The sequence below is a fragment of the Chrysemys picta genome, unplaced genomic scaffold (assembly GCF_011386835.1).
Source record: "Chrysemys picta bellii isolate R12L10 unplaced genomic scaffold, ASM1138683v2 scaf217, whole genome shotgun sequence".
In the NCBI taxonomy this organism is placed as follows: domain Eukaryota; kingdom Metazoa; phylum Chordata; order Testudines; family Emydidae; genus Chrysemys; species Chrysemys picta.
The window spans coordinates 66777-91096 of NW_027052924.1; the positions used below are offsets into that span (position 1 = coordinate 66777).

At 57.5% G+C, this 24320-nt stretch overlaps 5 protein-coding genes across 5 annotated transcripts; all 5 read left to right on the plus strand.

The window, feature by feature from the left end:
- Positions 1–701: 701 nt before the first annotated feature.
- Positions 702–7575, plus strand: LOC135978343 (maestro heat-like repeat-containing protein family member 1). The gene is made up of 9 exons (XM_065579290.1): positions 702–872; positions 2173–2255; positions 3350–3430; positions 3855–3921; positions 4058–4171; positions 4701–4774; positions 5073–5195; positions 5742–5837; positions 7522–7575. Exons 3-9 carry the CDS (start codon positions 3371–3373, stop codon positions 7573–7575), a joined length of 588 nt encoding a protein of 195 aa, XP_065435362.1. The 5' UTR covers positions 702–872; positions 2173–2255; positions 3350–3370.
- Positions 7576–7889: 314 nt separating this feature from the next.
- Positions 7890–10275, plus strand: LOC135978344 (maestro heat-like repeat-containing protein family member 1). The gene is made up of 5 exons (XM_065579291.1): positions 7890–8126; positions 8333–8388; positions 9115–9256; positions 9723–9772; positions 10111–10275. The coding sequence occupies exons 1-5, from the start codon at positions 8072–8074 to the stop codon at positions 10273–10275; spliced, it is 468 nt and encodes a 155-aa protein (XP_065435363.1). The 5' UTR covers positions 7890–8071.
- Positions 10276–10338: 63 nt separating this feature from the next.
- Positions 10339–17092, plus strand: LOC135978345 (maestro heat-like repeat-containing protein family member 1). Its single transcript, XM_065579292.1, has 11 exons — positions 10339–10487; positions 10695–10820; positions 11582–11728; positions 12917–13036; positions 13723–13802; positions 14286–14424; positions 15164–15259; positions 15756–15860; positions 15985–16111; positions 16518–16612; positions 16848–17092. Exons 1-11 carry the CDS (start codon positions 10350–10352, stop codon positions 17061–17063), a joined length of 1389 nt encoding a protein of 462 aa, XP_065435364.1. The 5' UTR covers positions 10339–10349; the 3' UTR covers positions 17064–17092.
- A 725-nt stretch (positions 17093–17817) lies between these two features.
- On the plus strand, positions 17818–20997 carry LOC135978346 (uncharacterized). Its single transcript, XM_065579293.1, has 6 exons — positions 17818–17837; positions 19130–19286; positions 19376–19542; positions 20230–20361; positions 20506–20620; positions 20977–20997. The coding sequence occupies exons 1-6, from the start codon at positions 17818–17820 to the stop codon at positions 20995–20997; spliced, it is 612 nt and encodes a 203-aa protein (XP_065435365.1).
- Positions 20998–21024: 27 nt separating this feature from the next.
- LOC135978334 (protein maestro-like) lies at positions 21025–24093 on the plus strand. Its single transcript, XM_065579284.1, has 5 exons — positions 21025–21487; positions 21845–21997; positions 22843–22977; positions 23252–23321; positions 24033–24093. The coding sequence occupies exons 1-5, from the start codon at positions 21032–21034 to the stop codon at positions 24050–24052; spliced, it is 834 nt and encodes a 277-aa protein (XP_065435356.1). The 5' UTR covers positions 21025–21031; the 3' UTR covers positions 24053–24093.
- Positions 24094–24320: the final 227 nt, after the last annotated feature.

Sequence of the window (24320 nt, forward strand, 5' to 3'; positions counted from 1 at the left end):
TGGCAATGCAGGGCACCGGGCACCAGAGCACTGGCTTGGCCTCCCAAGAGTGAGGTGTGAATGTTCTGAGGTCTGTGCAGTAGAAGAGAAACTCCTGTGATCTGTTTACATTGGTTCTTGTCTAGGAGTCAATATGGGGTTTTTGGACCGTCTCTGCCAAAGACTGATTCAGACTATTGGTGAGTAGGAATTCTGCCCAGAAGCGTCCCCCACGATACAGATTTACCCCAGTTCCTCTCTGATTCCTATTGCCCTTACATAGAATCAGTCCCATGACACCTCACCCCACCACTGCCCTTCTGAATTACAGGATGGACACCTTTCCGAACGGACAGGACAAATCTGGACTCCAGCCAGCCAGGCCCCACTGACTCTTCTGTCCCAGGTAGGAGTCAACAGCCTTTCGCTGTGACAAATCACCACATGTCTATTTCTGTCCCATCAGGAAGTTCCATCCCAGTGCACACGGGATCATTCAGTGCCTCAGTTTTCCTAGCTTCATAATGGGGCTAACAAGACTGACAATCTTCACTGGGGTCTGGAAGGTGTGGGTAATGTTTGTAAAGGGACTGGAAGAGGAAATGCCCGATCTCAATGTTAAGTAACATGACACTGTCTGGGCAGTGACTGGTGGAAATCCCTCGCCAGGGGTTCCATAAGGTGCAGACAGTTCCCACACAGTTGTATGTCCCTGTCGCCCCCAGGGCATTCTATTAGTGACCATGATTGCGGGAAATTAACCCAGCATCTGCCTGTATCCACAGACACAGAGGAGCAGAAGGTGGCCCAAAAACAAGACCCGGCGCTACAAACCCTGGCTGCAGGAACGGGCAGCCACTGCAGCACTTTCTGTGCTGAACCTCCTGATCCAGGTAGGCCCATGCCCAGTATTGAGTGCCAGGAATAAAGCGGGGGAAAGTAGCCACAGTGACAGCCAAACCCCAGTGCTGAGAGGGCAAGAAGAGACTCCACCCAGGCTCTGTGCCCTGCTCTGCACATGCCCATAAGCCACTGCCCTCTGCTCCACCTTACACGCCAGCCTCCGTGCCATCCCACGCTGGGCTAAAGCCCTGCTGCCACAGGGCAGCACTGGAATCATCACCGGGCAGCCTGGGTGCCAGTAAAGGGGGAACTGACCCACCAGGCAGCTCCCTCTACCAGCTCAGCTCCCCAGTGGCTCTTCATAAGAATATAAGAATGGCCATGCTGGGTCAGACCAATGGTCCATCTAGCCCGGTACCCTGTCTTCTGACAGTGGCCAATGCCAGGTGCTTCAGAGGAATGAACAGAACAGAGCAATTATCAAGGGATCCATCATCCCCTGTCATCCAGTTCCAACTTCTGGCCATCAGAGCTTTAGGGACACCCAGAGCATGGGATTGCATCCCTGACCATCTTGGCTAATAGCCATTAATGGACCTATCCTCCTTGAATTTATCTAGTTCTTTTTAAACCCAATTATACTTTTGGCCTTCACAACATCCCCTGGCAATGAGTTCCACAGGTTGATTGTGCATTGTGTGAAGAAATACTTCCCTTTGTTTGTTTTAAATCCACTGCCTATTAATTTCATTGGCTGACCCCTGGTTCATGTGTTCTGTCAAGGGGTAAATAACACTTCCCTAGTCATTTTATGATATTATCGGTCTTATTATCTATCCCTTTCCTAATGATTCCCAACATTCTGTTAGCTCTTTTGACTGCCGCTGCACATTGAGTGGATGTTTACGGAGAGCTATCCACAATGACTCCAAGATCTCGTTCTTGAGTGGTAACAGCTAATTTAGACCCCGTCATTTTGTATGTGGGATTATGTTTTCCAATGTGCATTACTTTGCACTCATCGACACTGAATTTCATCTGCCATTTTGTTGCCCAGTCATCCAGTTTAGTGAGATCTCTTTGTAACTCTTTCCAGTTTACCTGGGACTTAACAATGGTGAGTAATTTTGTATCATCCACCTATTTTGCCACCTCATTATTTTACCCCTGAACAGCAAAGGCCCCAGTACAGATCTTTGGGGACCCCACTATTTACCTCCTTGTGAAAACCGAAAATGTATTCTTACCCTGTCTTTTAACCAGCTACAGTCCATGAGAGGACCTTCCCTCTAATCCCATGGCTGCTTACTTTGCTTAAGAGCAACCTTAGTTTCCTGCTGTTCATTTTAGGCACCAAGCGAAAGGCCTATTTGTCACCCAGGGGACAGCTCGCCCCAATCAGCGAGGAGGAGGAAACGCCAAGGAAGACCAGCGTGAGTGAGGAGAGAGCGGGAAATCCACAGCACACTGGGGAAGTGCCCATGGCACAGATGGTACAAGGTTCCCTCCATCACCAACTCAGCCTGGACTCCCACCCCCTACTGCCTTTCCCACGACACACTGACCCTCTAAGGCTCTGACCCCCTTTCCTCATCTCTTGCTCCCAGATTCACTGCCATTCTCTGGCCCTAGAGAACATGCTCTGACTCCCCCCTTGCCAGGGCAGGTGTTGCAGACGGAAGGAGAGAGGCGACTCCATTCCCAGCACCTGGCTCTGCTTTCTTTCTTCTTTGCTGGCTGGTCAGCAATGGGCTGCATTAGGGAACCAGGGAGAGAAATAATCCTGAGCTTCACCTCTCCCCAGAGTGTCCAGCGCACTCACCTCTCCCTGGGCCCGGGGCAGGGTTAGCTGTTAGCCCAGCTATACCTGTGGAGAGCAAGGCTCCGGGAGGGGAAGTGGCTGGCCCAAGGCCAGAAAGCAGGAGTGTACATCCCTGGTACACTCTGGAAGTGACCATTGTAGGAGGTGAGCAGGCAGAGACAATGGGCCAGATCCTTGGCCCCTGATAAGGCCGCATGAAGGGACATTAAGCTCTCCCTTCCAAGCTCCCGCGTGGTTTCCTCAGCCCAGCACGGGGGCAGGGAGGAGCCCTTGGATGCTGTCTCCCCATCCCTGACCTGTCTGCGTGGGTCTCTAGACTCTCAGCCCTTCAGGACAGACATTGTCTCTGTCTGCGTTGTGCTGCACCCAGTGCAACAGGGCCTGATCCTGACTGGAGCCTCTGGGCGCTGCCATAACATCAGTAGTGATAAGTAATCAGGGCAGGCCCCGCTCTTCCAAACCGCGCCCCGCCAACCCTGCCATCCTCTCAGCACACACCACCCCAGCTGGCGCCCGGTACAACTATCCTGTTGAACCAACCCTAAGTGATACTAGGCTAGTGCAAACCAAGGGGTCAAATGCCCCCCCCAGAGAAGGGAGAGTCCGGCACCAGCTGGTAGTGGTAACCCAGCTGCTGATGGAGACTCTACACATTGGGGCTTGTCTGCCTGACACGTCATGCCCTGCATCTTTTCTCTTGCACAGGGCCTTGCTTGCGTGAGGGACATGGATGAGGCTGCCCTGAGGAAGGACATTGGCACCCTCTTCCCAGCACTCCACTCCATGGTAAGAGATGCTGGTATCACTCAGGCAAAATCCCGGGGCCTGTTGGCTTAAACTGGGTAGGCTGTGGGAAGAGCTGTCCCTGCCTCATCCTGTTCCCATTGGGGGATGGATCCTAGAGAACTCTCCTTTGGTTTCTTTTCCTCCCACTCACCCCACCCCCTTTGACCGGGAACATCAGCATCCCGCACCTTGTTCAAACGCTCCACATCTTCGGTTCCTGACCCGTCAAACTCTGCTTCTACATGAGCCATGGCCCCCGAAGCCTCGGCGTCACTCATAGACTGATCCAGCTTGCTGGCCTGTTCTTTAGATGGGAATTAGAATCTGCCTCTCCACCCTCACCCCTTCACTCTGCCATCCGAGGGCTGGGCCTGAGAGACACTTGGTCTAGTTTGCCTTTGCTGGTGTTGCTTTCTTCCCCTAGGTGTGTCATCTCCCCAGAGAGGCCCTGGAGGAGCGGAGAGAGGCCCTGGACTCTCTGATCCATCTGGGTAAGAAACCCATTCACCTTTCCCAGAGAAGCAGATTTCCCAGAGCCTGCGGAATTTCAGAGCCCAGGCATAGAACTATATTCCCTTCCCCTTTATGTTTCACTCACCCCAGTCTGATTCACTCCTCTTCCTGCAGCTCGCTTGTTCCTGGTGGAGCTGCTTGTGTTCCTGTTCAGGAGGCTGAACAAGGACGAGGAAGAGGAGACCTGTGCCAGTCTCTTCATTCTGGACCGGATAGTCCAATCCAACAGTAAGTGACCCCACAGCGAGGCCTTGTCTTTTGATGTCTTATGGCCTCTTGTGCAATTAGCAGCGCTTAGCACTGGGCCTCATTGGGGTCATTTATACCTGTCTGCAGTAGATAATCCAAGTCCTGCAGCCAGGGCCGTAGCAACAAAGAACGTGGCCCCCTCCGAACGGTGGCCCCCTCCGAACATATGTCCGGGCGGAGCCCCTTACAATGCAGAAACTGGAATGTGGTATTTATTTTGCCACTTTTAGGGGCCCCCTTCCTTGCGGGGCCCCCTCCGGTTGGAGGGTACGGAGAGCGCTCGCTACGCCTCTGCCTGCAGCCCCTCAGCCGATGCTGCGGCAATGAGAGGACAGTCACTGCTGGAACTGCAAGCGTGGGCAGATGCAGCTGGTTACCCATGGGGGTAACCTGCCAGGAGGGTCATGTAGGGACATTGAGGTTGCTCTAAGGTTCCTGAGATCTCAGGTCCCTGCACACCCCAGTTTAACATCAACCCTGCCGAGCCGTGTGTCTGTGTCTCTTACAGTTTCCGAAATGACGCACAATACCGAGAAGCTGTTCATAGCCCTGGGGCCACTCCTGCAGAGCACAAGCATACGGGTGAGTCTGGAACCATGGCCAACGCGGCCAAAGCTAGTGAATGTCTGCCTGCCAGTGCAGAGGCTGCCGGGACCCTGTGCATCGAAACACATGACCCATCAGTGCTCCATAGTGTAGGGCAGAAGGTGCGGGAGAGAATCCCTGCAGGGCTCCGGCTGCATTGTCATCTCTGGGCTGCCTAGCAGTATTTCACCAAACCCCCCGCTGAGAAAGGATCCCAGCCTGGACTGGGAGGGGACTGGGAGGGGACAAGGTCCCTCCAAACTGTGTGCAAATCATTTCTGTTTCTCTCTGGCAGGTCAGAGAAGCCCTTGCTTATTTTATAAGGACAATGGGGGCGCATGGGCTCTTGGAGAAATCTGCCTCAAGACCCTTAATTGACTTCTTGGTGCGTCAGTGCACTCTGACCCTCGACAGCATGGTAAGAATCTGCAGAGACCTTGGTGACAGGAGTCCGTGAACAGGGCAGAACATGGGGTCAAGGGATAGGGAAGGGGGGCAGCTGCAGATGGGGATGGGCAGGCGATGGGCAGCAAATAGGACTTGGGAAGCAGATGGAACTGGGGACGGCACCCTCCGTCTACTGATGGAAGATGATGACAAATAGAAGACAGTGTTTTTTCCTCCCAGCCCATTCTCTCTGATCCCTCTCCCAGTTGCCGTCCGGGCTCTGTCCCTCGCACAGGGAGGGCAGGACCCCTGGCTTCCTCCTTCTCTCGCCTCACTGTGATCATCCATCTTAGGAGACTAAGCCATGATGGATCTGGTTTTCACCAGGCAGAGGGGTGGAGCCTAGAACTGGCTCCACACAGACCCTGGCTGGTTATGGCACAGTCACAGCCAGGGTTGCGCCTTTTCTCTTCAAGCCCCATTTTCACCCCCTGCCATGCCCACTAGAGTTACCGTGCCACGAAGCTCTCCACCGAATCTAAATCTCCCTGGTGTCTCCCTTACTTCTCACCATCAGGAGGAAGCAGACGGGAGGCGCACTATGGAGCTCGAGGTCCGCCAGCTCTGCTCCAGCACCCTGCAGTCCCTGGCTGACTCCCCCAGAATGGCCAATGTAAGTGACCCTGCCCCTCTCCATTGGACACAGGCCTCTCTGGGTCTGAGCTTTTCAATGAGACAGGCCCCAACCAGACTTATTTATCTGAGCCTCCCCGCTCCAGAACATCATGGGGTTGGTTAAAATGGACCCCGGATCCGAGCCAGACCTGGGTCTTTGGACCAGGGAACACTCACCGGCTGAGTGCCCCTGCACGCCAGCGTTTGGTGTCACAGGGGCTCTTCCGCTCGAGTATCCCCTGTGGTCAGTCATGCTGGTTCTGCAGCTTCCATAGCTCAGTCCCTCTTCATTGGTCCTTCTGTTAACTTTTCCCTGGCTGTTACAGGCTGGGGTCTATACAGCCCATCACATTCTTGTTTTGCAAAAGCCAACCCTAGCCCAGGAGTTCCTGCCTCTCACCCACACTACCCTGGTGCCTACAGGAGAGTCCACTGAGCTGGGAGACACTACATCCAAATCTCATCTCTGCTGACTATTGCTTAGGTTTCCACACACTGCACAGACCTGATTACTGACCCAGGCGTCAGAACGCAAGCCTAAGCAGTCAAGTATTAGCCAGCCCCCTCCACACACTGAACAAAATAACAGCGAGGTTGCGCACGGTGTTGTACTTAAAGTACTGCACAGGATCTTTTCAGGGGGAATAAGACTAAACGCCACATTTATTAGTAATACATGTATTCATTAACACTGTATTATATGCATATAATATATTACACTTACACTCACACACACACACAAATACACTCCGTCTTGTTGTTACCAATTAGTTGCTCCCCTTAACTTCACTGGCCAGGTGAGTTAGATGGGGAAGGGGTGGAGCCGGGCTTCTGCCGATCCGGATCGATGCTCCCATGTTGACAAGACGAGACCCGGAGTCCTCTGCAAGACACCTCACTTTTATAGCAGCTTTCCTCTTATGCAAATCTATACCAGATTCAAACTCTGTGTCTGTGTCCATTGGTCCTTTGTGCTGCTTTCTTTTGAGTGTTGTCCCAATGCTGCAAAGAGGGTGTTTCCAAAAGAAGGTGCTCGCTTCTAACCCCCGAGGCCGTTGGTATGTCTGCTTGTCTTTAATGAGCCCACTTGACACTTTTTATTGTCCTTGGTCTGGCTTCCAGCCCCTCTCCAACAGTTGAGGCTGTCTGGAGGTGCTGCCTTCCATGCCTTGCTCATTCACACCTCATTCATTCAACAGGGCAATTGATTAAGAGTGGGGGGGGGAGAGCTCTTGTTCTACTGCTAGCAAAAAGAAATTTTTCTTCTATCTTATTCTATCCTTAGGGGCTATAATATTCTACCAAGGGCAATGCAAAGTTTCTAAATGAGGCTTTGATACAAAGTCCCATGAAAACAGAGGTCACACGTAGGTAGACCCACCACAAGGTTATATGAAGAGGCACAATGTAAAGTGATATGAAAATTATCAGAGATTTATCTACAACGGTCACTTCAGGCAGAGCTGAGACTAGAAGTCACATTTCTAATAAGGCAGACCCAAGTATTGTGCACTCAGCTACACTGTCTTTCAGATTGAGCATGCCCAATATACGTGCTTTAGTTACTACAGGTGGGGATAGACCCCCGGGGATTCCTGATCTCCACTCTTCTATACTGTCTAGCAAAGAGTTGTGTAACCCTCTGGCACAGTGTGTGTTAAGTCCCCCTCTTGTCCACACAGCAGACAGCAATTGCGTCTGTGCTTCAAGTGGCGCAGGTCTGTGTGGGGATGTGAAGGTCAGAGCTCAAACCTCCCTGAGCGCCTGTCATGGTTTCACTTGATAGTATTGGGTTTCCTAGTCTCCTCTTTATTTATCAAGCTGGTGTATTGCGTTCCTGCCGTGAGAACACAGCCTTTCCCAGTGGGACTGGAGTTAGGAAATACTGTGCTGTCAATGACGATGCTACACTCAACAAAAGGCGGGGGGTCAGTCATGTGTCACTTGATTTGGTGCTGGAGGCAGACACTGATAGGTGTGAAGGGGGAGGGAGTGGGGATCGCTGCATGGTTCAGGCTGGGTAGAGAGGTCTGGCTGGCGGTGGCGAGGCCAGGGGTCCGGTCTAGTGTAGGAAAGAGAGAGCTGGTGCAGGAAGAGGATATTTCCCTACTGAGATGGCTTTTCTCTGCTCTGCAGGTTTTATGGCCTGGGCTGCTCCTTCAACTGAGCCCAGCAGCCCATGGGCCAGCCCTGCCTCTCCTCCTGCAGACCTCGGTCGGGGTGGTAAAGAGGATGCAGGAGGAAGGCAGGCTGCCCTTGGCCAGGAGGTGCGGCAAGGCGAACAGAGGTGAGTCCCAGTATTTTATCCACCCGCTCTTAGTCCTTCTGTAGCGAGAGGCGTCTGCCCCCAGGTGGGGTGGGGATCAGCTCTTGGCTCTGGTTCTGGCTCACTGCAAGGACACAGCCAGCCGTCAAGGGCGCAGGCAGAGCTCAGAGACGAATGCAAAAGATCCCTCCAGAGCCTGATGGGATGCCCCCCCTTTCTGTTCACAGGGTGTCGGTCAAGCCCCAAGTCCACTCTACCCCAGGAGCTGCTGGCTCGGCTGCTGGTGAGTAACCCGCAGCCAGGAGGTTCCTTATGCTCAGTGGGAAGGAGCCGCTCCCAGAGCTGGCATGCAGTGTGTGGTGGCTCTTCTCCCCGCAGCCCCCAGAGGAGCTGGCTCGTCACATTCCTCGCGTTCATTGCACATCGACCCAGCGCCTCTCGGCATTTAACAGAACCAGCGAGCTCTCTGAGCCAGCCACCTTCCTGGCTCCCCTGATCCTGGGGCTGGACCGGGTCCCCCAGCACCAGTTAGTGCAGCCCTTGGACGGCTCCAATAGAAGCCAGCTGGAATGAGCCCTTAGGGACTGTTGTGCAGGCCCCCTCCTGCCCTCTGGCCTCCAGCATCCTCCCTTACCAAGGGGCAGCTGGGGATTCCCTTTATGGCCCAGCTGCCTCTTTCGGGCTGCTTCAAGCTCCCCTTGTGCTGCTCTAACCTAGGCCAAGGATCTGACCCAGCAGCTGCCTGACGGCCTCTGGATAATCCTGTCTCCCTTCATCTGAGCTAGAGCCAGCCCAGGAGTGAGAGGATGGAAGGAGCCAATAGCTGGTCCATGGAGTGCCCCTGATCACCTGAAATATCCATCTCAATCCTGTCCTGGTTGTCAGCTCCACCTCCCTGCTGTCTCCTTCCCTCCATCACTGAGCTCTCCCCCTGCACCTGTAGGGAGCTCCCTTCTCACACTGCCTCGCAAGGGAGGGGTACAGCCACCTCTGCCTCTTTGTCCGCCAGATGCTCGGTGCGTCTTCGTTTATGACGGTGCAGGTCAGAAGGGCAGCCATGTTCCTCCTCTTCGAGCTGATGAGCATGTTCCAGGCCGGGTCGGGCCGGTTCTGGAATAACTACAAGACGGAAATGCTCCTCTACGTGGAAGGTGAGGAGGGAGTGTCTCCCCTTGCAGGAGCAAAGGGAGGGGACACCGTGATGCTGGGCTCAGAGAGGGAGAGGCCAGGGCCTCCCTCTGAATCCAGTATAATATGATGCTGTGACCTTGGAATCCGAGAGGATCACGTCAGGATCATATCCCTTGGTTCATCTAGCCCAGCCCCCCATGCCTAGACAGGAAGGATCCTTTCCAGGACCGTATCTAACCTTCATTCGACATCTCACACCTTAGGGAAGGATCTTGGCAAGCAGAACTCCTGGGTATTTCACATCAAGGGGTTTGGGTTTGAGGAGCATTGTTGTCCATCAGCAATTTGCAAAGAGCCATGGGTCCCCTCGGGGCCCGTGAGTCGGCAGCTCCTCCCCACCCCCTGCCAAACAAGAGCCAAGTTGAAGGCTGCTCCTCAGTAGAAGGGTCTAAACACAAAGGAAACTGACCTGCCCATCTCTTCCAGATCACAAGACCTGCTTCTGCCAGAGGGAGTGGGAGCAGCAGCTGCTGCAGGTAAGGGTCAGAGAAATGGAGGGCTGGAAAGGAACTCAAGAGGTCATCTAGTCCAGCCCCCCCCCCCCCCCCCCGCCCACGCTGAGGCAGGATTAAGAGGCCCCTCAGCAGCACTACATTGTGGGACAGAGGAAGCGGCTGAGTCCAGCAGATGCAATTGGAGAAGCACCAGGGGCAGCTCACAAGGATTCACAAGCATTAGGAGATACGTAGGGGGTGACAGTGCACGCTCCCTCTTCCCCTCCCCTCCCAGCTGTGGTGGGTTCCTGGCTGGAGCTATTGAAAGGACCAGTTTCTTGGCCCCTCTCGGTTCTAACTGGCTCTTCTTTCCCTGGCAGTTCCTGGAAGACCTTCTCTTTTTCATCTCGGACCACACCTGGCTGGGTTGTTTCATCGCTAGTATCAGGCGCCAGCTGGCCTACGGTGATAAGCGGCCCGGTGACAAGGTCAGTGACCTGGAAGGAATTGGGGTTCAGTGCCTAGTTCAGAACAGCAGTCGCTAACCAGGGGCAGCTTGGGGTCAGTGAAACAGACAACTATACCCAGTGGGCTCTGTGCATGCCCCAATGCATCCCGCATGATGGTGTCTCTTTCACAGAGCTTTCTCTACAAGTGCTGGGGCACCGTGATGATGTTTTTTCCAGCAGAGAGCATCAAGCCCCAGCTATGGCTTCTGGTGGAGATGGTCGATTTCCGAGAAGAAGAGGAAAGAGAGGTGAGGTCTTTGCTCCTCCACTGTCAAGTGATCCCTCATTCTTTGTCAATCCCCTGATGCTACATGTGTATGTTCTGCCTTGGACAAGGTCCAGTGGATTGAAAAGATCTTCCTTATACCCATGCCCATGGCAATGACTTTGAGAGCCCATCTTGGCCCCTTGGCTTGTTGCTCAGCATTCCCAACCTCCATCTTTCTGTCTCTCAGGGATTCGCCCGAGCGCTTGGGCTGTGTGCCAGGCAACAGCTAGACGAGATTTTCGCCATCCTGGAGCACTGGGAAGAGTTTGTCAGCAGGGTGCAGCTCCAGCCTTCTGCCGGTGGCTCTCTGGAGGTACGGTCCCACCTAGCATCTCTGTTCTTTCATCCATCCCTTCACCAGCCTTTGCAGGTAAAGGGACCTGCCAGGGAGGACCCTGCTTCCCAGAAGCCTGTTCAGCGAAGAGCTGAATTTCCAAGCAGTGGCTCAGCCTCCGTGCAGGGAGCCCTTTCCTTACTCCTCCGTGGAGTTGCAATCACAGCACAATGGGGTGGATCCAGGGGGGAAGGTGGGTCCTGTTGTCTAAGCTCTCCAGGATATCTCCTGGGGAGCTCAGACATGCTCCATGCAGCCCCATAAACAAGGCTCAGAGAGGGCCCAAAAGACACTGCCAAGCCATCAGCTCCCGCTGACACATTTCTAGCAGAAGAGACCCTTGGTCTTCCCCTGAACTGAGCTATTTCACAGACCTTCCTGGCAGACTCACCAGGGCTGGCATGTCTGACATTAACCTGCATCCCCCCTTCCCCTGCACCACCACCACCACCTTCCCAGTAACTCTCTGGGCCAGTGCAATCCACTGTAGTGCCAGTGACATCTCTGGAGCTAGGCTGAATTAAAGCAGCTGCTAGTGCGTCCCCTTCGGCTGCCGGGTCACCTCAACCACCCAATCCTGGGGAGCCTGGAAGGGCCTTGGAGTCCAGGAAATTCAGCTCAGCAGAGTAGCCTTTGGTTGCTAAGCCGGCTGGGTGAAAAATCCTCCCCTGGCCCCATTTGTAAGTTAGGAGCAGCTGGAGGCCATCCCTTCTCCTCACTCTTTCCTTTGCAATTCTCAGGAGCCAGCTTCCATCGAGCAGCTGAGAAGCCTCCTGCTCCTCACCTATGGGCACGTGGTCCACTCAGGCCCCACGGACCTCATCCTAGAGACCATAGGCTTCAATATCCTGGCTCCCATGCGACAACATTATTTTCTGAGCCCACACGTAAGTCAGAGCCCTCCCTTGTCCGCCCACACAGCACCTACCTGGGCTATGCACAGCAGCACAGAGCTATGTCTTTGCATAAACTCAGCTCAGAGGGCTGGCCCTTTGCCCCAGGAGGGACAGGAGACATGGGAACAGCACCATTCTCTGTGACTGCCCCATCTCAATTAGCTTCTCTGATTCCAGGCCCGTGGAAGCTAATGGAAGGACTCCTATCTGGGCCTTGTTAGAGTGTAACTGAGCATCACTTGGTGCTATTGTCCCAGAGACGACTGTACCCTGTTTGGTACCTCTAGGCTTGTGCTGCACTCACGGATCAGAAGATAAAGATTTAGGGCCTTTTTCCCCACACACTGCCGTCAATGGTGTAGCTGGACACAAAAGGCGCACAGGGGGATTCAGGCCCCTAGCCCGGTTGACAGGCTCTGGTGCTGAAGGGGGATTTTTGAGATAACTCTAGGTTGTTTTCTTGCCATCGGAGGTTTGAGGCCAACGTTCAGTCCTACGCTGGTTACAATGCCCCTATGCGCGTCCCAGAGAAAAGGAGAGGGGATGCTACTTTGGTTTAACTAAATGTTCTCTTTGGAGAACGGATGCCTTGGTAGGGAGAGCCCAGCCAACTGCAGAGAGCAGCAGATTCCTGTCCCAGATCGGCCAATTACGACCTGATTGTCAGGGGAGCTGAGCAGCCCCAGGGCCCACTGACAGCTCTGGGAACTGAAAGTGCTCAGCACCTCTGGGAATCAGCCCATTCCTTGTATTCATCTCCAGAGATATTCCCCTAGGCCAGGGGTTCTCAAACTGGGGGTCGGGACCCCTCCGGGGGTCACGAGGTCATTACATGGGGGGGTCGCGAGTTGTTAACCTCCACCCCAAACCCCACTTGCCTCCAGCACTTATAATGGTGTTAAATATATTAGAGAGGGTGTTTAATTTATTAGGGGGGTCACACCCAGAGGCTTGCTGTGTGAAAGGGTCATCAGTAAAAATAGTTGGAGACCCACAGCCCTAGGGAATGCAAAGATGTTCCACTCGGCAAGCCAGGTCCTTTCCCTTAGGGCATGAGGGCAATCCCGCCTAGGACAGCAGCTCCCTTGTAGAGACTCGCCCTGTAGCCTTGTGTCTCAGCTCTCTATTGCCTGTGGCTGTTTCCTCATTGTTCTCTCCCCCTCCTGCCTGTGAGCCCAGGACCCACTGGTGAGATCTGCTTTTCTGAGAAGCCTCGCGCTGGTGGGTGAAGCTGTCACCCAAGTGAGCAGGATTCCCTTGGTGAGCCAGGACACATACACCGTGCTGTCCCCCCTGCTGGTGAGTGAGCACGCTTGGGTCCTGGGAGGGGTCCCTAGGGCAGATGCACGTGCCACAGTCTCTGGCGTTTAAAGGCCATGTGCTGTGTTTGCGACCCGGTGCCCAGGGTTCTACATTGTGCACTGCAAACCCAGTGCTGATGCCAGATTCTTCTGGTGCGATTCCAGCCCAAGGAATTAAATGACACTATTTTCCATTAGCGGATTCATGCTGCTTACACCTGGGACCATTCCCCATCCCACTTCTCAGAGATCTGCCTGGCAGCCAGAAAGCGCCCTGGGGATTAACTCCAAGGGTTTTCACTCCGGGACATGATCCTGAGGAGTTAACAGGCGCAGCCCTCCCTTGGTTTGCAGGAAAATATTTGACCTCAGCTGTTCAGGACTCTAATGCTCCCCGTCACAAAATCGCCTCTGCCCAGATCCCCCTTCCCTGCTCCGTGGCAGATGCTGAAGTTTCCAGATGTGCCGTCAGGAATGGCGAAATAGGGGCTCTGGTGAATGTCTCCTGCATTCTGGCCACATGGCCGCTCCCAGGCCATCTTCCCAGCTCCGTGCCCCAGTGCACTGCACGCTGGGGCTGAGGGTCGGTGGGGGCGTCAAACTACATTTGGAGATTCCACGTCTTGCTGAGGAACCGGGCTCCCCCAAATTCTTTTGCCTTTGACTCTCTGCTTTGTGCTGCAGGAGATGCTCAGAGGCAAGGACCGGGCCCGGCTGCAGAGCCCCGATCACCAGCATGCCCTGCTGGCCATCTCATACATAGGGTACGTCCATGGGGCCTGACTCAGCTGCAGAGCCCAGCAGCCAGGGAGGGGCAGATGGAGGGAGAGGAAGTGGGGGAGGGAGGAGCTGCAATAAGAACCGGAGGATATTTCTCCCTGGTGGCTCAGTAACGAGCCATATTCTCCTCGGGCTCCGGGTCTCTTTATCCAGCCCCCATCTCTGCGTCTTGCCTGGTAAGAGGGAGCCCCTCCCGTCAGCATGAAGTGCTGTGAATGGGTGCAGCCGCAGAGCAGGGCCCAGGATCAGCCCCGGAGAGCAGCTTCCCCAGCAGAGCCCCTGCCGGGCCCAGGGGGCAAAGGCATCTCCAGACTTCCATTCCCTAGGCGGTGGCTCTGCTGGAGATGCCCCCTGGAGCTCTGCTGCTAAGGGAGGGAGCTGTCCCTCGAGCCATCAAACTCAACCTGACTCATGCCAGGACCTGTCTCCGGTCTAATGGCCCCGTCTGCTCCGTTCCTTCCACTCAGGAAATTTGAGCCTCGCCTGTCTAAGGAACAGGAGGCTGAGACCATCGGGACTTGTATCGCCAGCGCCATGATTCAGCGCCCAGTACTGGCGAAGCTGAGAGGGACTGAGGTGGCAAAAAGCTCCACTCTCCGGGCAGAGGTTAGTGAGGCATGGACAAAGCTGCAGCTTCCACCTGCCTCCTTGGCTGGGAAACTCAGCCACCCCCCTGCTGAGTAGCTGGACCCTGGCCCGATGCAGAGAGCTGCGTGTCCAGCCGAATCCAGCCCCTTGGTTTATTTTCCAAAGGGCTGGTGACAAGTGGCTACGCAGTTAACTCTGCAGTGGGGTTGGCAGGGAGAACAGCTGTAGAGGTGAGTGTCTGTGAGACTGTATAGAATTACCCTGGATTCTTGGTCCAGGGAGCTAGAAGCTACCCCCGTTTACACCAGCTGAGGCTCTGGCCCAGAGCGTTAAATAGCATTTGGTGCAGAGGGAGCAAAGCATAGATTCGGGACAGCCACACGGCCAGGCCATGACTCGCCCTGCCACAGAAACAGAGATTGGCTGGAGCGGGATGAACAGCTCAGCCCTTGGGGAGCCAGCGGGGTGTTGGGGGGCAGCTGGGGCCCCTCCAGAGCGGGAGGGAGGAGGCCTTCCCTCCAGAGCCCAGCTCAGTACATGTGTTGGGGAGCCCAGGTGGGAGGAAGGATTCTTTGGGGAAGGGCAGCCCGTGGTCCAGGTGAGACCCATGTCTATGTGCAGGGGGATCAGTATCACCTGGGTAAAGGGACCCCGAATACCAACAGCACCTGGCTCCAGACGGGGGGATTCACTCGTCCCCCTGCCTCGTGCACCCCACCTCCCTTGTTATTTACTTTCCTGCTTCTCTCTGCTCCAGTCTCTCCAAGAACTGCCCTGGGAGGGCCTGGATCTTGTGCTGCAGACATTCCTGGAGCAGCACCTGACCCGCACCACGCTACTGCATCTCTTTCTGGTATGATAGGGAGGGGGGAGGGGCCCATTCGCACTGGCCATCTGGGGATGGGCCGGCTGGTCAGGTTCTACCAGAACCACAAGAGGGAAGGCTCCAGTTGATCCCGAGGGGGCTGAGCAGGCCTCCCAGCTGCGATGAACTAGCCAGTCCCCCTGGGGCATACACCCAACCCTGGGATCCAGCAAGACAATCCTAGTCCTGCTCCAGGGTGTCACTTTGGCCTCCTACATTTGGCCTGGAGCCCCTGTTCCCCTGAAGGAAACAGCCCCGAGACCCTACAGGATCAATGGGGAGAATCCTCAAAGCGCTGAGCCCAAGACCCTCAGACCTGTGCCAACGCCCCCCCAGACAGGAGAGGAGCGCTGAGTTCCAGTGTCCGGAAGGGGAGGAGAAGAGGTTAAATGCTCCATGTCCTCTCCCTGCTGGGGCGGGAAGCAGGTTCTGGAGGTCGCCCCGGCATTGCTGCCGCTCACAGGACTTTCTCCCTGCTCCTCAGCACTTGCAGCCATGGATCTGCTCTCCCCGGGCCCAGGAGAGGAGCCGAGCTGTGAGAGCCAGCGCCCGGCTCTTCATGTTCTACCGCTTCAAAGCCATCACCGAGGTAAGCAGCGCAGATCCTGCTGCCCCCCCCCCCCCCCCCAGCACTCACGGGAAGTGGGGGGAATACAGACAGAGCTGGGCTCGTCCCGACCTATGCCCTCAATTTCTGTTTGGTGGCCCATTAGGACCTGAAACCCATGGTAGAGCAGGGCTACATGGCCGGGCTGCTGACAAGCCAGGCCTTCGATGCTCAGGAGGCCACCAGATACTGGGCATCTCAGGCTCTCTACTGGCTCTTCACGCCTTGCAAAGGTAAGATAGAGCGGAAGCAGTCGCCACTTCTCAGCCTTCACAGCCCCGGCCATTACCTAGCGAGCAGGGCTGCAGAGAGAACATGGCGCCTTCATCGCAGCCCTGACCAGAGGGACACAGAGCAGAAGTGGGTTGGTACCTCCCGGGCTGACCTGGCATCTGCCCTTCACCAGGTGCCTGGGACCATCTGGGACCTCCCCTGATCCCACCCCAGCCCCAACACACCTTCTACATCAGGGTGAAGAGTGGGCAGTTGGCCCAGAAGCCAGCTGAGAGCTCACTCTAGCTGGTCGTTCCCAGCTGCGGCTGGAGTCTGGCTCTTTGGCACCTCTGATCTGGCTCGAAGGGGAGGGGGAAGAATCTGGCCCTGAGAGCTCTGCCTGAGCACTGCTGGTTTCTTGTGCAGCTGTCGTGTACACCAAGACAGGGGCAGTGGTGAGCGTGCTGAGCAAGACGCAGAAGGATGCCAGCTGCAGAGAGAACCCTGTCCATGTTGCTATGGTGAGTAAAAGACTGTGGCTGGAGAGACAGACACACACATGGGAAAGGGGGGTTATTGGCTCCTTCCCTCGATGAGGAGCCGGCAGATGGAAATTCCTGGGTATGGGCTCCAGTGCCCACTCACATAGCCCTGGGCAAAGGCTGCCAGTGCCTCTGTCCCCATTCCCCGAAGAGCAAACCCACCTCCCCGGGCCGGGGCTCGCTGCTCACACTCGGCCTGTGCCTTTCCCTGCAGCTCATCGCGAAGCACCTGCAGTCGAGTGACCTCATGCCCTTCAGCTTCACCCTGCTGTTGGGCCTGCTGGAGAAGGAGGAGTGTGCAGACCAGCTGGCGAGCGTCATGGAGGCGGTGCTGAGAGAGCAAGAATCAGAGCTGCAGGGCCAAGTAATGGCTGGGCATTGGAGGCACCATGCTGACATCTCGGGCAGCTCCATCTTGCCCCGTGCCTAGAATTCCTGGGGCACGAGGGAGGATGTGGAGGGGAGACATCCCTTCTCACCATCATTGATTAATGGGACCCATCCATGCCCTGTCTGCAAGGGGGCCGCTGGGCACGGCCCTGTAATGGTTTTCAGGCTTTGATCCCAGGAGTCTGGCTTGCCCAGCTCACTCCCTGGGAAATGTGCCCTATCTCCAGACCCATCCCCCAGCTGGAGGAACAGAGCCTGCAGTGGGGTCCCCCGTGTCCACTGACTCTTTGCCCAGTGGGCATGGATTGACGTACAGGATGGAAATGCATCCCAGACGCTTAGACCCCACTCTGGTGCTGAAGCAGCCCAGGCATGTTGTCACAAGGGGAGGTACAGCCGGGATATCCGGGGGGTGGGGTGTCACTGGGCAGCGGGATTGGGACCCTTAGTTCTACGGTGCTGGATCACGGGTGGGGGTTTCAAGGTACCGAACCCAGAACCCCCCTCGGCTCAGTCACTCGCTAGGAGAGTTTATCCATGGCCTCCGCCGGGCCATGTGACCGCTGCCTTGTTTCTGAGCCTGCCCAGTTCCTCCTGGCCCTTGCCTGCCACCCACCCACAGCGGGGGTAGGGTCTCAGCCCCTGCTTTGCCTCCGCAGGTGCAGGATCTCCAGGCGGCTCTTTCCTACACACTGAGCCCACCCCGGGGGGGGCGGCTGAGTGAGGGGACGAGAGACATTCTCCACCTACTGGCCAGACAACACACCAAGGCCGCGGTCAGCATCCTCCTGAAGATGCCCTGGCCTTACAAACGGTGAGCGCCAGCCCCAGGGAAAGGATAGAACACCCCACTCCGGCCTCCAAGCCCCCCCTTAATGGGATCACTCCACAGCACCACGGTTACATGCAGCACAGACCCTCCCCTTGCACACAGGCCCCCAGGGAACAGCCCTGCCCCGGCATAGCCTCCCTGTCCCTTGGAGGGCTCCGTGTGCTCTGGGAACCCCGGCTCAGGGCTCCCCCAGCTGAGCTATTCCAAACACAGCTGTCACCCTCCCCCACTTCGTTCTGTGCACTGCTAACCAGTCCACCCCATCCCGGTTCGGCTGTGCAATGGCTTGGCTGGCTGGAGGCCAGAACAGTCTTCCAGCCCCCACTCCCCCCCATCACTACACAGACCAGGAGAGATCCCATGTGAGCAGGGTCACCTCCTCTGTCAGCATGGCCCCCCACTCCCGGCAGGGCATCCCTCCAGGCTGAGGCAGGAGAGGGGCCAATCTAACTGCATTGCCCCCACAGACGCCCCTACACTGAGCATGTCCCCGCAGGGGCACCCCCTCCCTGCAGCTGGGAAATGCCCTCTCCCCCCTGGAATCCCAGCCTGGTATCTTCCCCATCACCGCACGCTTTTAGACGTCTCATCCCACCCCTAGAGCCTGGTCTTCTCCGATTCACCAGCCTGCCAGGTTCCCCTGGGCCAGCAGCGCCTTCCCTGCATCCTGCCCAGAACCAACAAGCACAGAGCCCATTTTACAGCCTTCTCCAAACCCCGCACCCCAGAGCCATGGCGTGGCCAGAACTGGAGCCTTGTTCCTCCTGAAACCCCCACACTCTGCCCCATGGGGAAGGAGCTCCTGCTCTCCTTGGCCACAGCTCCCACTCTGTGCCCCCCCCCCCCCCAGTTCAGGAGATCCAGCCCAGCACCTAGCCCTAACCCCTCCCAAGGGTGGGCACCTCCTCACACCAGACCCCACCCCTGAGCCCAGAGTCACTGCTTTCCCCCATGGGGGCTCTAACCCCAGCCCTTCTGGTTCCCATCAGGAGAAGGCAGCAAGGGAGGGAGGGGGCCCCCAAGCTGGGAGAAGTGAGTCTGGCCACGTCCACCCATCCCTTTCTGTAACACAGCGCCCCCTGGCAGTGCCCGGGCAGGAGGGTATGAACCCCTTAGGACTGGACAGTGCCTGAAGGGCCTTGAGGTCACCCACCAGCAGGCTCAACCTGCTGCTTCTGGCCCGTCACCCCTCGGAGGGCATCATCCCTGGTGTGTACCAACTGGTCCCGTCCTCTGTGTGAATTCCTTACCTGCCGTCCCTCTGTCCGTCACAGCCCCGCCAAGGCCATCTGGAGATTCCTAGGTGCAGACCCCATGCTGACTAGGGAGGTATTGCACATCCTGCTGGACGACAGCCCAGAGAAAGGCCGGGCTAACCGTGGGCAGACCCAGGACAGGAGCTGCCCCCAGCCAGCCCGGCTGCCCCCGGCGGTAAGTTCCCATCGCTGGCATTCAGCCCTCTTTCCCGGCTGCATTCTGCGCAGGGCCACGGTCTTCTGACTGTATCTTTTCCCTTCCAGACCACATGCGGCCTGTGGGAGCTGATCGGGGCCTTGGGGCAAGCGGACACGCTGGAGGGACGCGAGGACGACCTGTTCGCCTCTTGCTTCCTCGCCATCGCCTGCCCCCCGGCACGGCACCTCTCGGGAGCCCAGCAGGACTTGCCCAGTGACACCAGTCCACGCAGGTAATGTGTGGGGCCCATGGATCCCAGCACCCACGCAGTGTCTGGGCTAGCCCCTAGGAGGGGGAAGCTTCCTTCTTGGACCTTCATTGTCCAGGGACCCCCCAACACCTTCGGGGGACCGAGGGTTCAGATCAGCCAGGCTTCTCGTGCTTAGGAGCGGGCAGAACTGCCCCCGGATACTCAGGGAGCCAGAGAGCTCCTCAGAGTGGGCAGCTCAGCAGGGTGATGAAGGAGCTGAGCCGGGGGCGGGGGGAGGGGGAGCAGAGCTGGGGAGCAGGGCAGAGCTGGCTGCTGTCTCTATTTACTGTCTACTTTGAAGGCTTTGGGACAGGCCCGGCCTGTCACTGAGCCACTTCACCCCTTTTCTGCAGTGGGCCCTGGGGGGCAGGGCTCAGGGCAGCAGGGCATTCAGGGGGGCACTGCATGTCCTTTTCTCCCCAGGGTCAGTTTCCTGGGCGGGGCGGGGAGGGGCAATTTTCACATCTTTGGAGGAGAGCGAAGGTCACATCTGCAGACACTCCCCCCTGCCCCCACAGTTGCGGGGGGAGAACCAAAGGCAGAAGTGGGGCAGCTTCTAGGCTCACCCTGATCCGTTCAGTGCTGCAGCAAGGGAGTCCTGCCCGCCCCCACCCCGCCCAGAGAGCAGGAATCCCTGCATCACCATCTCCTGCCTCCTTCTCTTCCCAGCATGGCCGTGCAGGCCCTGGCGCGGGTGCTGCGCCTCAGGGGCAGTCAGCCAGCTGTGGAGCTAATGGACCAGGAGCGAGGCTGGCAGCTGCTGGAGGAGGCCCAGCCTGAGGGGTTCACTCTCCTTAGCAGGTGAGGACAGAGGCTGGAGGAGTCACGTTCTCGCTCTGGAGCCCAGTGGGGCAGAGATGGGAGGGGGTGGCCGGGACCGGGCCGGATTCCGGCATGTGCAGGGTTGTCATGCACACGTCAACACGAACTCTTGTTCTCCCCCAGGGCCATAGTGACCCACCCAAACCTGGCCCTGAAGAGCATCCCAAAGCTTCTTCTTCCCAGCCTCCAGGCCAGCCAGGAGGGTGAACGCATGGCCTGCACCGCCCTGTTCGCAGAGGTGAGCCTGGAAGACCAGGGGGGAGGGTTAGCCAGGCCCAGAAGCTGATGGAACAGGGGGCCAATAGCTGGTCAGCCAATGAGAGATGGTCCCGGTGGTGTATTGCTTGTAAATTAATCCCTCTGCTGGGGGCTCTGTGGAGGGATTTGGGAGCACCCCACTGGAAGCAGAGGGAGCGTTCTGCCCTGCACATGTCACTTCTGTTAAGCTCAGCTGAAGCCAGCCCCTCGTGAACAGCAGTCGGTACGGATCTATGTCACCTCCTGGCCCCTGATCATACTCCCTTCCCCTTGCTCCTCCTGGCCTCGCCCAGCCCTCTCTGACAGCTCCTTTCGGTCCCTTTAGTTCCTCGGCAGCCCCCTGCTGATGGAGAATGAGCCCAAGGTGATCTGGAAGCAGGTTGTGAAGGCCATGCTGCAGCGGACAGAAGACAGCAACATCCACGTTCGAGGCAGAGCGCTGCACGGCCTCAGGAACGCAGTGACCGAGTTCCCGGACAAGGTGGGTCTGGAATGGCAGGAGACTAGGCAGAGAGGGCTGGGTAGGAAGCGCCTGGTTCCCCTTCTCCCCAGCCTGTGGCTCCTATGGAGCAGACTAGGCTGTAGGCTGACTTGCCCGGACTCTGGTTACACTCAGGCTGACAGAGCGTTGCTCACCGAGCGGCGTCCAACCCCTTCTCTGCAGGTCAGGAAAAAGCGAGGCAAGATCCTGGAGAGCTTTGTCCGCGCTGTGTGCGAATGCTGCGACCCCCGCACCATTCTGGAAGCCATGGAAGGGCTCTGCTGGATGCTGCGGGACCCCAAGGCGCCTCTGAAGGCTCACGTCGCCGTCCCACTGGCCCTGCAGGCGAGAACGTTCTTTGAGGATGTAAGTACCAAGCAGGGCAGGCCCCATGGCGCTATAGGGCACCCCACAGGGGAAGGTGCTCAGGACCTGCCTTCCCGTGGAGGGGGCTCAGTGTCCGATGCAGGCACATTTCTGGATTTGTGGGGCAGCTCAGCTCCTCTGCTAGGGAAGGCAGGGATACAATCATTCTTGGGCCCTGGGCCCACAATTGTTCAGCAGCCCTGGGGCCCAGCAGGAAAGAGGGGAGTTTGCAGAGAATTGTCCTGTCGTTTGAACTAGCTGAAACCTCTCCGGGCTCCGCAGCTGCCAGGCTGATTCCCAAAGCATGTGAGGGCCTGAGCCTGTCCCCTCTAACCACCCTGCGCCCCCTGTCTGCAGGAGACCAGCGGCCTGAGGCGGGCCTCCATGGAGCTCTTTGGCCACCTCAGCAAATTTGTTTCCAAGAAGTCATCCCTCTTTGGGGCTGAGGTGGAGAAGAGCATGGGGACGCTGCTCATCCACCTACAGGACGGGGACCCCCAGGTGGCCCAGGTGAGTGCAGCTGAGGGCTCATAGGGGCAGGGGTGGCTGGGGGCATTCTAACAACATGGCAAGGGAGGTGCAAACTCCCCCCTCCAAGCCCCAGATCTCCTCAGTGCTGCCCTGTGGCACCCAGGACCCCCCACTAATCCAGCCCTCCTCCACCCCACACAGAGCTCTGCCAGCCCTCAGAGTGTAGCTGTGGGGTAGATCTGTGGGGTTTCCTTCTCCTCCTCCATTCCCCACAGGCACCTCCAGCCTCCCTGCCCAGCCAGCCTCTCCACGGCTGTGGCTCCATTTTACAGCCTGCCCTGTTTAGTGGCCAGGTCCAGGTCTATCTCTGGCCCCTAGCAAGTGACCTAACCCAAGCAGGGCCACAGGGAAGGGCAGGTCGCTGAGGCCGATTGAGTCTCCATTGCTGCTGCCCTGCCCTCACTTGTGTGCTAGCTCCTGTCTGGGAATGACCAGCCTCCTGCAGCAATCCCACCACCACCCCCGCCCCAGCCGAGTAGCAGCCCCCGATAGTGCCTGGGATTGAGGGGAGGCCAAGTACATTGGTCACTGGGAAGTGCTGTTAACCGCCCACCGGGGACCCACAGGGAATGGCCCCTTCCCTGTTCCAGGAGTGTACCTCCCCAGCACCAGCACTCGGGCCTGGCTCCCCACAACCCAGCCAAGCTGGAGATGGGGGTTGTGGGGGCCTGGGGAACAACCGTCAGGCCAGAGGAGGTTCTGCAAAGAGGTGGCTCCTTGCTGCTCCGGCACAGCGGAGTCCCCCCAAGCCACACAGAGCCTGCGAGTTAGCAGCCCGTTGCGCTCAGGGACTCAACCAGTTTCCTTCTCGCCCTCTCTGGCAGGCGTGCAGGGTGGCATTGCTGCAGTGCGCACCCTTCCTCAGCTACCAGCCCCTGCGTACGCTCGTGCGGAGCCAGCTAGCCGAGGGGGCGGCCCCTGCCATCCCTGCCTTCCTGAGCGAAGCCTGCAGGATCCTGGTGAGTGAGCTCTGGGGTGTGGGCCCTGCAGGACAGGGGGCTGGGAGGACCTAAGCACACAGGGAGCTTTCCTGCTCCAGGGAGCCCCCTCACTGACTCAGCCCCATCCCCCACCCTTGAGGATGGCTCCTGTACAAGTCATCTCTGTCCCATGGGAGGAATCAAGGGGGAGAGGGCTCTGACAGCCAGGGGTTCCTCACCTCCCTACCAGGCAGCTCCCCTCAGCCTGGGGAGGATGTGTGGCTTGGGACTAACTGGGTTCTTGGCTTCCCAGCTCCAGGACTGCCCAGGGAGACTGAGCAAGAAGGCTGCCCTGAGAGCAGCAGCTGCCCAGCAGCTGATAGGTAAGAAAAGAGCTGGAGCTCTTCTTCCTATTATCCCTCCCTGCCCCATGAGTCCGGGGCCCAGCACCACATGCACACTCCTAACAGGGGGGAGGGGCTGGCCTCCGTTGTCCACACACAACCAAACCCAACTCCCCCTCCATCCACTCCTTCCCATCTCCCTGGGACAAAAGGGGAACCAAGACTCCCTGCAGCCAGATGCGGGAGGGCTCTGCGGCCAGAGGGTCTCCTCTGCCCTGGCCCTGGGCAAGCCCGGCACCTGCAGCAGGAGCAGGCCTGAGGGAGAGATCCTGCCTCCCAAAGGTCTCACCCTGGTTCCCCCGCACCCCACCCCGCACCAGGCACTGGCCCCAGCCAGGTCCCCCTGCAGCCTGTACAGGGAGGGCAGAGATTCACAGGAAGCCCCAGCCCTGCCCACCCCAGCTACCACCAGCCATTCAGGCAAAGAGCCAGGGCAGCAGCTCTGCCACACTGTGCTTCACACCAACTCCCAGTGGGGCTTGTGTGCACAACACCTCTCCTGGCCTTTGTGGGGCAGGAGGCCAAAGGCAAAATGATCCCAATAATCTTGGGGACTGACTCTCCACCCAGCTCCTTCCCCTCCTCTGCCCGGATGGATTGGGGGTGGGGGGCACCTTGAAAGACAGAAATCCAAGCGGTGGCTGGTGCCCTACATGCTGTTAAATAACCAGGCCCGCCTGCCTCCCCTAGGATACATGATGGACAATTGAAGCCAGAGAAGAGCAGGAGGCTTGGACCGCCCACCCTGCTGTGAGTCACGGCTGAGGGGTATTGCTGTGCTGGGAGGAGGGGCGGGGAGAAATCGGGGCAGGGTTCTAGGGTCGGGGGCGGCAGCAGCCACATCGCACGGTGGCTGGGAGCCAGAACCCAGTTGGAGTGACCTGCAGAGCGTAGGAGCAGGGAGAAAACCCTTGGGGCTGGTTCTGGGGTATCTTCTCCGCGGCTATAGTTTGAAACTCCCTGCCCTGTGGGGTGTTC